This window comes from Embiotoca jacksoni, unplaced genomic scaffold (genome assembly GCF_022577435.1).
Source record: "Embiotoca jacksoni isolate LCO1_2020_lvr unplaced genomic scaffold, fEmbJac1.0.p SCAF_77, whole genome shotgun sequence".
Lineage (NCBI taxonomy): Eukaryota > Metazoa > Chordata > Actinopteri > Embiotocidae > Embiotoca > Embiotoca jacksoni.
Window position 1 is genome coordinate 617,501 of NW_027185433.1, and position 14,707 is coordinate 632,207.

The 14,707-nt window shown below is 45.9% G+C and overlaps 1 protein-coding gene across 1 annotated transcript in view; it reads left to right on the top strand.

The window, feature by feature from the left end:
* Positions 1 to 14,504, top strand: part of plxna3 (plexin A3) — an 80,452-nt gene extending 65,948 nt beyond the window's left edge. The window contains 26 exon segments of the mRNA XM_069177717.1: positions 1 to 9; positions 793 to 983; positions 1,685 to 1,833; positions 1,914 to 1,953; positions 1,955 to 2,035; positions 2,265 to 2,401; positions 2,502 to 2,672; positions 2,803 to 2,896; positions 3,471 to 3,590; positions 3,714 to 3,833; positions 3,969 to 4,112; positions 6,377 to 6,611; positions 8,920 to 9,062; positions 9,150 to 9,305; positions 9,512 to 9,612; positions 9,805 to 9,871; positions 10,172 to 10,318; positions 10,581 to 10,740; positions 11,327 to 11,430; positions 11,786 to 11,882; positions 12,690 to 12,767; positions 12,921 to 13,033; positions 13,201 to 13,370; positions 13,454 to 13,666; positions 13,768 to 13,918; positions 14,405 to 14,504. The exon segment at positions 1 to 9 is cut by the window's left edge and continues 88 nt beyond it. Of these exon segments, the coding sequence (XP_069033818.1) occupies positions 1 to 9; positions 793 to 983; positions 1,685 to 1,833; positions 1,914 to 1,953; positions 1,955 to 2,035; positions 2,265 to 2,401; positions 2,502 to 2,672; positions 2,803 to 2,896; positions 3,471 to 3,590; positions 3,714 to 3,833; positions 3,969 to 4,112; positions 6,377 to 6,611; positions 8,920 to 9,062; positions 9,150 to 9,305; positions 9,512 to 9,612; positions 9,805 to 9,871; positions 10,172 to 10,318; positions 10,581 to 10,740; positions 11,327 to 11,430; positions 11,786 to 11,882; positions 12,690 to 12,767; positions 12,921 to 13,033; positions 13,201 to 13,370; positions 13,454 to 13,666; positions 13,768 to 13,918; positions 14,405 to 14,500 (3,287 nt within the window). The 3' untranslated portion in view covers positions 14,501 to 14,504.
* Positions 14,505 to 14,707: the final 203 nt, after the last annotated feature.

The window sequence follows — 14,707 nt, forward strand, 5'->3', positions numbered from 1 at the left end:
CCATGAAAGGTAAAAAAAAATCTCCTCATCGTCGGTCCGGTTCATCTTCATCTCTTGACATTCAATTTAGTCCGACTGGTGCAAACCGGTCGGTGTTCAACCAGAATCTCCCTCCTTGACATTTGTGTGAAATTGTGTCAGAATAAGTGAAAGAACACCGGAGTTATGGCCACAAACCTGTCTTGAGGGGGTCACAGTGACCTTTGACCCTTAAAAAAAAATCTAATTGGTTGATTGATGAGTCCAAGTGAACGTTTGTGCCAAATTTTAAAGAATCCCCCTCGAGGTGCTACTGAGATATCGTGTAACCCCAACAGCGGGACAGACAAACGGGAGGGACGAGACCTCACGGTGACCTTTGACCCCCATAATCGAGTCAGTTCGTCCTCAGGTCCGAGTGAACGTTTGTGCCAAATTTGAAGAAGCTCCCTCGAGTCGTTCCGGAGATATCGAACTTACAGAAACGCGACAGACGACCTGAAAAACACGAAGTCTTCGTCGACTTCGAGGAAAACAAAACGAAAACTCAAATTTTAACTTCTGCTTAACGTTTTCGTGTAAATACATCAGAACTTTTTCGGTATTTTTTGTGATAATATTTAAGTTTTTATTTCCGGCTAAATGAGACGCCAAACCCAGCTGTGAACATCAGAAAAATTACATTTACGGAAAGTCTTTCCAAATAAAGTCCTCTCAATAAAAAACTTAAAACATTGCGTATTATTTTATTCGGACTTCGGTCGGTGTGTTCGTAGCTCCCGTCTCACGATGTCTCGCCTCTCGTTTTGGCAGCGCTGCTCTATAAGTGCGAGGCTCAGCGCTCCAGCTGCGGTCAGTGCCTCAAGGCTCCGCCCACCTTCGAGTGCGGCTGGTGCACCGAAAGCAGGAAGTGCCTCCTGCGGCAGCACTGCCCCTCCCCCGAGCAGAACTGGATGCACCACGGCCGGCACAACCTGCGCTGCAGCCACCCGCGCATCACCAAGGTAACGACTATTATTATTATCATTATTGTTATTATTATCAAATATCACCAAGGTAACAAATATTATTATTATTATTATCAAATATCACCAAGGTAACGACTACTATTGTTATTATTATTATTATTATTATTACTATTGTTATTATTATCAAATATCACCAAGGTAACGACTATTATTATTATTATTATTACTATTGTTATTATTATCAAATATCACCAAAGTAACGACTATTATTATTATTATTATTATTACTATTGTTATTATTATCAAATATCACCAAGGCAACAACTATTACTATTATTACTATTGTTATTATCAAATATCACCAAGGTAACGACTATTATTATTATTATTACTATTGTTATTATCAAATATCACCAGGGTAACGACTATTATTATTAATTTTACTATTGTTATTATTATCAAATATCACCAGGGTAACGACTATTATTACTATTGTTATTATTATCAAATATCACCAAGGTAACAACTATTACTATTATTACTATTGTTATTATTATCAAATATCACCAAGGTAACGACTATTATTATTATTGTTATTATTATCAAATTATTACAGCAGCTGTGATAACGTCGACACGTATTTACGGTATTTGACTGTTTTAAATTTGAACCCCTCCTCGCCCCCCCCTTCCTCCCCCTCGTCCCCCCCCGCCCCCCCCCCCCTCTCCCCCTTACAGATCGACCCTCTGACGGGACCTCGTGAAGGAGGAACCCGTGTGACCATTGAAGGAGAGAATCTCGGCCTCCAGGTGAAGGAAATCGCTCACGTTCAGGTCGCCGGCGTTCGTTGTAACTCCGTCGCGTCGCAGTACATCAGCGCCGAGAGGTCAGTTAGCGTGTCGGCACGTCGTAGAACACGCGTGTGAGAGGCGTGTTCTGACTCTCTCTCCGTGTGTGTGTCTGCAGGATCGTGTGCGACATGGCCGAAGCGCTGCTGCCTCACTCTCCCCGGCGGACCCGTGGAGCTCTGCATCGGCGTCTGCAGCGCCGAGTACCGAACGCTCTCCACGCAGACGTACTCCTTCGTGGTGAGTTACCTCGGGGACAGAAGGGGGCGGAGCTTAATCGCTAAAAATGAAGCTAAAATCTTGTCAGAAACGTTGCTGCCAATCTTCTGGTGATGTGAAGTTTAAATATCATAAAGTGGAAAATACTCAAACTTACTTTTTTTTATTAAATATACTGACATTTGTTTTGTGCTTCCTCCTCCTCCTCCTCCTCCTCCTCCTCCTCCTCTTCTTCTTCCTCCTCCTCCAGAGCCCCAACTTCAGCCAGGTCCTCCCAGAGAAGGGTCCTGTTTCCGGGGGAACCAGGCTGACGGTGAAAGGTCGTCAGCTGGACGCCGGCAGCGCCGTCACCGTCTTCATCGATAAAGACGAGTGTTTGTTCGTCAAGTCAGTTCAGATCGTTTCTCACATTTAAATCAAACTGGTTTTGTTATTTATTTATTTTTTTTAAAGAAGAGCAGTCGTTAATTATTTCTTCCTCCTCCAGACGGACCATTCGGCAGATCGTCTGCATAACTCCCCCCTCCCTGTCGGGCTCTGGCCCCGCCCCCATCCGCCTGATGATTGACAGGGCCGAGGTGACGAGCTCGGACACCCGATACGTTTACACGGAGGACCCGACCATCACCGGCATCGAACCCAACTGGACCATCCTCAAGTAAAACCTCCAGAACATCCATGATAATCAATCAATCAATCAGAACCATTGATCTCTAACCTTTGTGTGTGTGTGTGTGTGTGTGTGTGTGTGTGTGTGTGTGTGTGTGTGTGTGTGTGTGTGTGTGTAGTGGCAGCACAGTGATCACAGTGACGGGAACCAACCTGTTGACCATCCAGGAGCCCAAAGTCAGAGCCAAATACGGAGGAGTGGAAACGAACAACGTGAGAACTTCCTGTACTCTTTCAAAATAAAAGCCTCCCGGGCGCTTCAGCAGATAGAAAACTTTTTAAGCTCTTAACAAGGCTTTTATTGTGACTTTGATTTTATAAATGTTTACTGCTTTTATTCACTTTAATGATACAGAAGACAACTAAAAGAAAAAATACTGCTTCATATAAGATATAACATATTATAGTAAAATATTTAAAAAGCAATATATATCAGTTTGGATCAGTTGAGAAAACCGGGTAATTTTTTTTTAGATCAATCGTATCAATGAAATGCTGCCAGATAAATATAATAAAAAACCCTCATGACTCTAAATGTTCAGAAACTACAGACTTCAGATGATTTATAATTATTAATGAACCTCGTAGAGAAAACCACATCGTATTTAAAGAGCATGCTAATCGTTACGAGGTGCATGCTATTCTCAGCGCGCGGGCACAACTCGTCCCGCCTCCTGTTGTTTCTGCTGCCGCTTCACACCGTTATAAAAGCTGCGTTGTTATTATCGATTAAAGATTAATTTTTGTCGCGTGGTCCTAACCAGACTTCTCCTTTTTCTTTCTGCAGTTCTGCACCGCCGTCAACGACAGCACGATGACGTGTTTGGCTCCCGGTCTGGTCTACAGTAAACCCAACCCGCCAGAGGGGGCGCTGCGGCCCGACGAGTTCGGCTTCATCTTCGACCAGGTATCCTCGAGTTTATTATCAGAATCTCCAGAAGTGAAAAGTAGAGTGAAAAAAAAACTCCTGAAGGGATTTTTCTGTTTACGTCGTATTAATATCATATTATCATTATTATTTTTTTGTCAGGTCTCCTCCCTGCTGGTCCTAAACTCCACCCCCTTCATACACTACCCAAACCCGACCTTTGACCCCCTGGGGAGCTCTGGCATCCTGGAGGTCAAACCTGGTTCACCCATCATCCTCAAGGTGAGAGAAACCAACACACAGGAAGCTCAGAAGAAGAAGAAGAAGAAGAAGAAGAAGAAGAAGAAGAAGTGGTGATTGACGTGTGTGTGTGTGTGTGTGTGTGTGTGTGTGTGTGTGTGTGTGTGTGTGTTTCAGGGTAAAAACCTGATCCCCCCCGCCCCTGGCAACAACCGGCTGAACTACACGGTCCTGATTGGAGAGTCTCCCTGTCTGCTGACCGTGTCGGAGAACCAGCTGCTCTGTGATTCGCCGGATCTCACCGGAGAACAGCGAGTCCTGGTGAGTGACAGGAGTTTAGCCCCGCCTCCTTTTAACCGCAACGTGATTGGTTTCAGATTTGAGTGGCAGTAGCTGGTAATACCTGTTAAATACTGATTAATAGATGTTAAGATCTAGTTTAGTTGATTTTTCAATGTTGATAAGTGGGATGCTTTTAGTCGCTGTTAATAACTAGTTAATAATCATTTAATATTTTTTTAATAACTAGTTAATAATCATTTAATATTTTTAAATAACTAGTTAATAATTGTTAATAAATGTTAAATAGCCGTTAATAATTACTTAAATTGGGTTGATTAGCTGTTAATATCTGTTAATAATGGGCTTTAATAGTTGTTAATAACTAGTTAATAAATGTTTAATCATGGTAATAACTAGTTAATTTATATTTAGTAGCTGTTAATATCTGTCTTGCTGGGTTTTAGGTTATTTTCTATTAAAACAACAAATCTGAACCCATTTGAGTAGCAGGAAACTGATCGATTAACCAATTTTAAAAAATAGAGCTTTCTTTTATTGATTTTACTTTTTGCTGAAATTATTTTCTGTCGAGTTTCACGACGACGACGACGAGAGGCGCAAAAATGAAACTCCACATCTTCATAAAAATCACGTCGGACTTATTAAAGTTATTAAAGGAACTTCGATGAATGTTTCTCCGAGTTTGTTTGTTTATTCGAGCCGAACGATTCATCAGGTCGACGTTCAATGTTAAAAATAAATAACAAAAAAAATGTAACATTAAAAGAGGCAGAGAGGAGCTTTGAAGGGACTTTGTGTCGACGTGCAGACGAGCCTCACATCATGATTCGGTTTTTGAAAGGAGAACGGGGGAGGGGGGAGGGGGGGCTTTATAAAAGGTGAAAGTCATTAAGTGCCGCTGCAGGGAGTTATGGGTAATTGGTCTGATATCACAGATCAGAGGGCGACACACTCTCTCTCTCTCTCACACACACACATACTGGTTTTCATCACTTCAGGGGACGTTGCATTAACTTCCATTCATTTCCTGGAAACTCAAACTGACCTTGTCCACATCTGATGTTTGTTTTATGGATTTCTTTCTGTTTATTAAACAAATAAAAATAAAACCCACAACATTCAAATATACAAAATTAGTAGAGTTATAATAATAACTATTATAGAATTAAAAATCCATTCATCCATTGATTCATTTTTGTCCTCTAACAGGCTGTTGAGTCCCCACAATGTGGCTGAGTAAACACATTAATGATGCAATCACACACACTGATGTTCAAAGTATCAATGAACAAACAAACCCATTAATACATTATTCAAACTATTGATTATTGATCAGTGTAGAATGTCATCAGTTCGTTTTATCTGTTTTTCATCATTTATTCATCAGAGTCTTCATCAGCAGGCGAGTCAATATTTACAGGAGGAGCCACTTTAATGAGACTTTTAATACATAAACATATAAAACAGAACAGACTAATAATATAATATAGAACACAAAGGCTCCATCTGCCTTCAAAATAAAAGCTTTCGTTGCTTCTTTTAAATCACATTCATTCAACACTAAAAACAAAACTCATTGAACATAAATTCCTCGTTCCCATCATAAGACCACATTTCCCACAATCCCTTTCACTTCCTGTTGTTAGCAAGCAGCAGTTTGTTTTGATGGTGAGAGAAGGGGGCGGAGCCTCAATGATTGCAAATAAACACTTATTTTCGGAAAATAAAATCTGTTTTATTTTGAAAGGAGACTTTATGTCGTCATACTTTCAGCAGAGCTTTTGTTCACGATATTTTTTACGAAAAAGTTGCTTGAATTTTGCCAGAAATATTTGTGTTTGCTTAAATTTCCGTTAACTACAATTTACAGCGGAACAGAAACATTAAAACAAGTCTTGAATTTATAATATAAAATCCGTCTCTACGCAGACGATACGTCATTATACGACAGTTATGCTCATTTCATGTTTATTTATCGTAATTTTTGCGTTAATTTTATGCTCGTTTGTTGTTATTTTGTGTTTCCGTAGTAATTTTTGTCTTCAGTTTTATTATGAAAGGAGACTTTATGATGTCATGCTTTCAGCAGAGCTTCCGTTCACGATGTTTTTTTTTTTTAGCAGAAAAACTGTTTTTATTTTGCAAATGTTGTGGAGATTACTTGAATTTTGTGTTGATTATTGAGAGTTCCTGGAGGGACCTGCAGCGCCCCCTGCTGGTTGTTTCCACATGTATAGAACTTATAAACACTCCCCTCTGAATAAATCTGTTCTCTGTGGCAGATCCTGGTGGGCGGGCTGGAGTACTCCCCGGGGACGCTCCATATCTACTCCGACAGCGCCCTGACGCTGCCGGCCATCATCGGGATCGGAGCGGGCGGCGGCGTGCTGCTCATCGCCATCATCGCCGTGCTCATCGCCTACAAGAGGAAAACACGCGACGCCGACCGCACGCTCAAACGCCTCCAGCTGCAGATGGACAACCTGGAGAGCCGGGTGGCGCTAGAGTGCAAGGAGGGTGCGTTTGGTCTCCTTCCTTCCTTCCTTCCTTCCTTCCTTCCTTCCTTCCTTCCTCGGTCCTTCTTTCCTTCCCTCCTTCCTTCCTTCCTTCCTCCCTCGATCCTTCCTTCTTCCCTCGGTCCTTCCTTCCTTCCTTCCTTCCTTCCTTCCTTCCTTCCTTCCTCCCTCGGTCCTTCCTTCCTTCCTTCCTTCCTCCCTCGGTCCCTCCTTCTTCCCTCGGTCTTTCCTTCTTTCCTTCCTTCCTTCCTCCCTCAGTCCCTCCTTCTTCCCTCGGTCTTTCCTTCTTTCCTTTCTTCCTTCCTTCCTTTCTTCCTTCCTTCCTTCCTTCCTTCTATCCTTCCTTCCTTCTTTCCTTCTTCGCTCGGTCCTTCTATCCTTCCTTCCTTCCTTCCTTCCTTCCTTCCTCCCTCGGTCCTTCCTTTCTTCCTTCCTTCCTTCCTTCCTTCCTTCCCTGACGATATGTTTCCTCCCCTGCAGCCTTCGCCAAGCTGCAGACGGACATCCAGGAACTGACCAACTTCCTTCCTTCCTTCCTTCCTTCTTCCCTCGGTCCTTCCTTCCTTCCTTCCTTCCCTCCTCCCTCGGTCCTTCCTTTCTTCCTTCCTTCCTTCCTTCCTTCCTTCCTCCCTCGGTCCTTCCTTCCTTCCTTCCTTCCTCCCTCGGTCCTTCCTTCCTTCCTCCCTCAGTCCTTCCTTCCTTCCTTCCTTCCTTCCTTCCTTCCTTCCTTCCTTCCTCGGTCCTTCTTTCCTTCCCTCCTTCCTTCCTTCCTTCCTCCCTCGATCCTTCCTTCTTCCCTCGGTCCTTCCTTCCTTCCTTCCTTCCTTCCTTCCTTCCTTCCTCCCTCGGTCCCTCCTTCTTCCCTCGGTCTTTCCTTCTTTCCTTCCTTCCTTCCTCCCTCAGTCCCTCCTTCTTCCCTCGGTCTTTCCTTCTTTCCTTTCTTCCTTCCTTCCTTTCTTCCTTCCTTCCTTCCTTCCTTCCTTCTATCCTTCCTTCCTTCTTTCCTTCTTCGCTCGGTTCCTTCTATCCTTCCTTCCTTCCTTCCTTCCTTCCTTCCTCCCTCGGTCCTTCCTTCCTTCCTTCCTTCCTCCCTCGGTCCTTCCTTCCTTCCTTCCTCCCTCAGTCCTTCCTTCCTTCCTTCCTTCCTTCCTTCCTCCCTCGGTCCTTCCTTCCTTCCTTCCTCCCTCGGTCCCTCCTTCTTCCCTCGGTCTTTCCTTCTTTCCTTCCTTCCTTCCTCCCTCAGTCCCTCCTTCTTCCCTCGGTCTTTCCTTCTTTCCTTTCTTCCTTCCTTCCTTTCTTCCTTCCTTCCTTCCTTCCTTCCTTCCTTCCTTCTTTCCTTCTTCGCTCGGTCCTTCTATCCTTCCTTCCTTCCTTCCTTCCTTCCTCCCTCGGTCCTTCCTTCCTTCCTTCCTCCCTCAGTCCTTCCTTCCTTCCTTCCTTCCTTCCTTCCTTCCTTCCTTCCTCCCTCGGTCCTTCCTTCCTTCCTTCCTTCCTCCCTCGGTCCCTCCTTCTTCCCTCGGTCTTTCCTTCTTTCCTTCCTTCCTTCCTCCCTCAGTCCCTCCTTCTTCCCTCGGTCTTTCCTTCTTTCCTTTCTTCCTTCCTTCCTTTCTTCCTTCCTTCCTTCTTTCCTTCTATCCTTCCTTCCTTCTTTCCTTCTTCGCTCGGTCCTTCTATCCTTCCTTCCTTCCTTCCTTCCTCCCTCGGTCCTTCCTTTCTTCCTTCCTTCCTCCCTCAATCCTTCCTTCCTTCCTTCCTTCCTTCCCTGACGATATGTTTCCTCCCCTGCAGCCTTCGCCAAGCTGCAGACGGACATCCAGGAACTGACCAACTTCCTTCCTTCCTTCCTTCCTTCTTCCCTCGGTCCTTCCTTCCTTCCTTCCTTCCTCCCTCGGTCCTTCCTTTCTTCCTTCCTTCCTTCCTTCCTCCCTCGGTCCTTCCTTCCTTCCTTCCTTCCTTCCTTCCTCCCTCGGTCCTTCCTTCCTTCCTCCCTCAGTCCTTCCTTCCTTCCTTCCTTCCTTCCTTCTATCCTTCCTTCCTTCTTTCCTTCTTCGCTCGGTCCTTCTATCCTTCCTTCCTTCCTTCCTTCCTTCCTTCCTTCCTTCCTTCCTTCCTTCCATCCTTCCTCCCTCGGTCCTTCCTTCCTTCCTTCCTTCCTCCCTCGGTCCTTCCTTTCTTCCTTCCTTCCTTCCTTCCTCCCTCAGTCCTTCCTTCCTTCCTTCCTTTCTTCCTTCCTTCCTTCCTCACTCAGTCCTTCCTTCCTTCCTTCCTTCCTTCCTTCCTTCCCTGACGATATGTTTCCTCCCCTGCAGCCTTCGCCGAGCTGCAGACGGACATCCAGGAACTGACCAACGACATGGACGGAGTGAAGATCCCGTTCCTGGAGTACCGGATGTACACCATGCGGGTGATGTTCCCGGGAATAGAAGAACACCCGGTGCTCAAAGAGCTCGACGTACGTACGACGCACGCAAACACGCGGGAGGTTAGCGAAGGAGGCGGAGCTATAAACACCGAGCGTCTCTGTGTCCGTCCCCTCCAGTCTCCGGCTAACGTGGAGAAAGCGCTGCGTCTCTTCAGCCAGCTGCTGAACAACAAGATGTTCCTGCTGACCTTCATCCACACGCTGGAGGCCCAGAGGTCGTTCTCCATGAGGGACCGAGGGAACGTCGCCTCGCTGCTGATGGCCGCCCTGCAGGTCAGAACGCAACGCGCTGCTCACGGGACGCTGATAACGATGCTAATGATGATGCTAATAACGATGCTAATATTTCTGGTTACTGCACTGATGATTCCTGTGACTCGCTGGTTTGTGGCTGTTGATTAATTAATAACAGTAATAACTAGTTAATCGAAGCTGTTTTTAAGAGTTAATAAGTGTTTAATAACTGGTGGTGCGTTCAGGGTCGGATGGAGTACGCGACCGTTGTGTTGAAACAACTGCTGGCCGACCTGATCGAGAAGAACCTGGAGAACAGGAACCATCCTAAACTGCTGCTGAGGAGGTCGGTGGATGACCTTTGACCTGAGACACCCCCCCCCCCCCACCACCTCCCTCCTTCCATCCTTCCTTCTCTCCCTAATTGACCTCGTTAAGCTCCTCATGTCCGGTTTAATTTGACCGAGGTGATCAGACCTGCAGCACATTTATTCATCGGTGACCTTTGACCTCTGACCTCTGACCTGTGTGTGTTTAGGACGGAGTCTGTCGCTGAGAAGATGCTGACGAACTGGTTCACCTTCCTGCTGCATCGATTCCTCAAGGTACCTCCTTCCTTCCATCCTTCCTTCCATCCTTCCTTCCTTCCTTCCTTCCTTCCTTCCTTCCTTCCTTCCTTCCTCGTCTGTCTAATTGACCTCGTTAAGTTCTTCCTCTCCGGTCTCAGCGTGACCAATCAGATCAGAGCTGCAGTTAATTTATTCATGGGAAGTGAAGGGGATTGGTTAAATCCTGCTGCTGATGACTTTTCAGGATTCAACTCTGATAATGAACCTGTCACCCCCCCCCCTCTTCACCCCCACCCCCTCTCCCCCCCCCCCCACCCACCCCACACCCCCCATCAGGAGTGTGCCGGCGAGCCGCTCTTCATGCTCTATTGTGCCATAAAGCAGCAGATGGAAAAAGGGCCGATCGATGCGATCACAGGAGAAGCTCGCTATTCTCTGAGCGAAGACAAACTCATCAGGCAGCAGATCGACTACAAGCAGCTGGTAACACACACACACACACACACACACACACACACACACACACACACACACACACACACACACACACACGTTTGACTGAACGCAGCTGCAGTGAAAACAAACCGCTGGTTTTCTCAGTAAATAATAAGTACAGAATGCGCCGAGAAAACCTCGACACTGAATTAATACCTGAGGTCACATGACTCAATAAGCGCTGCGTCTCCCTCCCTCCCCTCCCTCCCCTCCCATTCCTCTCTCCCCTCCCCTCCCTCCCCCCCCCCAGACGCTGATGTGCATCCCTCCGGAGGGCGACGCCGGGACCGAGGTGCCGGTGAAGGTGCTGAACTGCGACACGGTGACTCAGGTCAAAGACAAGCTGCTGGACGCCGTCTACAAGGGAATCCCGTTCTCGCAGCGACCGCAGGCCGACGACATGGACCTCGGTAACCGGCGACATCACAGTCACGTGACCTCGCGTTACAGGAAACCTCATTCATTTGGCAGATGTACAAACCAAAAGTTGATCCGCCGGTGGCGCTCGTTAGCCGGCTGGCATCCGTTAGATTTGTTCTTCTGTGAATTATGAATTTCTTGTCTTATTTTTTTCACGCTGATCATTATGACGTCACTGATGTCGAAGAAATGTGTAAAATAAATACCAAACAGCAGTGACGTCGCTACGGCAACTTGAGACGTGTAGCTGAAGCTAATTTTTAAAAAGTGTTTCCTGCTTCTTCAATTAAAAAAAAATTTAAAAATTGGTTGCTACGACACGTAATTTGAGTTTATTTATATATTTATTTTCACATTTAATATCTAATTAATGTGTTTGATGAAGGATGATTTTTTTTTTATGTGGACACTATTTTATGACCGTTTTAGACTGAAACAGAAGCATTCAAGTAAAACAAAATTTGCGGCATCACCGACGATTAATAATCCTCTAAGAGCCCAAAAAAATAACGTTTTATAACTTGTAAATGCTAACAGCGTGTGTTTGTTTGTTGTTGTTGTTGTTGTTGTCGTCAGAGTGGCGTCAGGGTCGACTGACTCGGATCATCCTGCAGGACGAAGACGTGACGACGAAGATCGAGAGCGACTGGAAGAGGCTGAACACGCTGGCACATTACCAGGTCAGCACGGGGGCTTAATAATAAAAAAGAAACACGGTTATAAATAAAGAACACGTATTTATGAATAAAGAACGGGTATTACATTAAAATAAAAAGCTGGAGACAGTTTTGTGCATGAATGCTGAATATGTAATAAGGTGGTAAATCTGACGTGCAGAATAATATCACGTTAAATCGGTTAAAACTTCGTCCGACTCACTTTGAGTTCAGCGTCTTCATCAGTCGCTCGTGGAGTTTTACCTCGACGCTGGACGGGATAAGAATCGACCGGCGGAGCGGATAATTAGCCGGCTGATTGACGGGAGCGATGCCCCGCCCCCACACGCTGACTGATGTGTTCGCTGTGCGTTGCTAGGTGACGGACGGCTCTCTGGTGGCGCTGGTCCAGAAGCAGGTTTCTGCCTACAACATCGCCAACTCCTTCACCTTCACCCGCTCGCTGAGCCGATACGGTACGAAGCAGCACGTCCACGTGTTTCTTATTGTTATAGATTATTACTGTGCTGATTTCTTTCTAAATTATTTAAAGGGTCGTTCTGGGTTATTTCAGCCCGCTGTGTTTCTCTTCTTCAAGTTAACCTGTAAGATCAAATTTGATTCATAAAAGTGAAAATATTCAAATACAAACAGAATGCGATGATTTGTAAATCATGTAAACAACTTAAAATAGATGGGAAAAAAACGAGTCAAATGTTGAAATTGACAAATTTAGCTGTTTTATGACAAATATCTGCTCATTTTGAATTTGATGGCAGCAACACGTCTCAAAAAAAGCCGTGACAGGTTCATGTTTACCACCGTGTTGCATCACCTCTCGTTTTTACAACACTCTGTAAACGTTTGGGACCTGAGGAGACCAGTTTCTGGAGTTTTGAAAGTGAAATGTGGTCCCATTCTTGCCTGATGTAGGATTTCAGCTGCTCAACAGTTCAGCGTCTCCTTTTCGTCGTATTTTTCTCCAGATGTTTTTAAAGGGCCACATGTCAGGACCGCAGCGTCCCAACCTTTTTTTTTGTTAAACCTGGTTGTAGGATCGTCAGTTAATATTTTTTCTTCATGGATTCAATTCCTGTTGTTCTATGAGAATAAAGAGGTGTTTTTTTTTTTTTTTTTTTTACGTTTCTATCTACAGCAGGTTTGTGGAAAAAGAAAGTGAAAGTTCGGTTGATATCGGGCGCCAAACGTTTTAAATTGTTGGGTCACCACAGATGGACAGCGTTAACCCTTTCCTGTCATCTCGCCGTCTTTTGTGCCATCAGAGTCGTTACTGCGGACGTCCAGCAGTCCTGACAGCCTCCGATCCAGAGCTCCCATGATCACCCCGGACCAGGAGACAGGTACAGGTGTATTCAGGCTGTGTGTGTGTGTGTGTGTGTGTGTGTGTGTGTGTGTGTGTGTGTGTGTGTGTGTGTGTGTGTGTGTGTCGGGGGGGTCAGCGGGGGTTTCGTGTGTTATTTGTAATCCGGCCTTTTTTTTTTTTTTTTTTTCAGGAACTAAACTTTGGCACCTGGTGAAGAATCACGAACACAGCGACCAGCGAGAAGGAGACAGAGGCAGCAAGATGGTGTCTGAAATCTACCTGACCAGACTGCTGGCGACCAAGGTAACAAAACGCAGACACGGCGCGGACACACAGCGAGGATAAACAGAAGAATAAATGCATACATAACTTATTTTTATTCAAATTAATTTTCTGTCAATTGATGCTCACATTAAGAAGTCTGTGTTTAAAATTTTCAATCCCGTGTGTGTTGGTCCTCCCGCCACCAGGGGACGCTGCAGAAGTTCGTGGACGACCTGTTCGAGACGGTGTTCAGCACCGCCCACCGCGGCTCCGCTCTCCCGCTCGCCATCAAATACATGTTCGACTTCCTGGACGAGCAGGCGGACAAACGTCAGATCAGCGACCCGGACGTCCGACACACCTGGAAGAGCAACTGGTGAGAAAAAAAAACAGAGAAAGAAATCACGGGACGGAAAAGAAGTTGAAAAAGGTTTAAGAAATCTCTCTTTTCTCCGGCAGCCTTCCTCTCAGGTTCTGGGTGAACGTCATAAAGAACCCGCAGTTCGTGTTCGACATCCACAAGAGCAGCATCACCGACGCCTGTCTGTCCGTCGTCGCTCAGACCTTCATGGACTCCTGCTCGACGTCCGAACATCGGCTCGGAAAAGACTCTCCGTCCAACAAGCTGCTCTACGCTAAAGACATCCCCAACTACAAGAGCTGGGTGGAGAGGTAGCTGACGTGATAACTAATTCGTAGATGCAACGTTTGTAGCTTGCTGCTCTAAATCCGGACGTCGCTCACGACTAAACCGTGTCTCCGTGTCCGTGCAGGTACTACAGGGATATCGCCAAGATGCCCAGCATCAGCGACCAGGACATGGACGCCTACCTGGTGGAGCAGTCACGTCTCCACGGCACCGAGTTCAACACACTGAGCGCGCTCAGCGAGCTCTACTTCTACATCAACAAGTACAAGGAAGAGGTGAGGGGGAGCGCTCGGTGCTATCGCAGCTTTCGTCCTGTTAAAAGAGAGTTTTTCCTTCCTCGTGTTGGAGGTTTTTCTCCCTGAGAGGAGTTTTTTCCTCCCAGCTCATGTGGGGATTGTTGAATTGTTGAATTGTTGAATTGTTGGGTTTTTCTGTATAATGCTGTAAAGTTAAAGGACTTTAATGTGTTAAGTGCCATGAAATAACCTTGTGTTGTGATTTGGTGCTTTATAAATCGAATTGAATTGAACGCCTCTTGCGCTACATGTGGCTTTTTTATTTCCCCAAAATCGACTCACCTGAACCTGCAAGTCAACGCGGAGGGAAACAAACGCAGAAAAACGATAGAATAAGACGGGTTTACTGCCATCGGTTCACCCAGATGCCCCCGAACAACCAGAGTTTACAGTGTCGGACAGTGTTTTATTGGAGACGTGATTTAAAATGTCCTCATAAACTGATATCGTTTCTTCTGCCTTCAGATCCTGACGGCGTTGGACCGGGACGGGTACTGTCGCAAACACAAACTGAGGCACAAACTAGAGCAAGCCATCAACCTGATGTCAGGGAGCAGCTGAGAGGAGGAGGAGGGGGGGGAGGGGGGACCGGAGGACCGACGATGGATGGGGGGCGAGGGGGCGGGGGAGGGGGGCGAACAATGGGGGGAGGGGGAAAGTAAAGGGCATTTTCTTTTTTTGCACAGTCAGCAGAACCGTCGGACCGAGCCTGACCGCCGCAGCTAACGGCCGCGTTAGCAATCAATCTATCGGTAATTTATCGGGTCA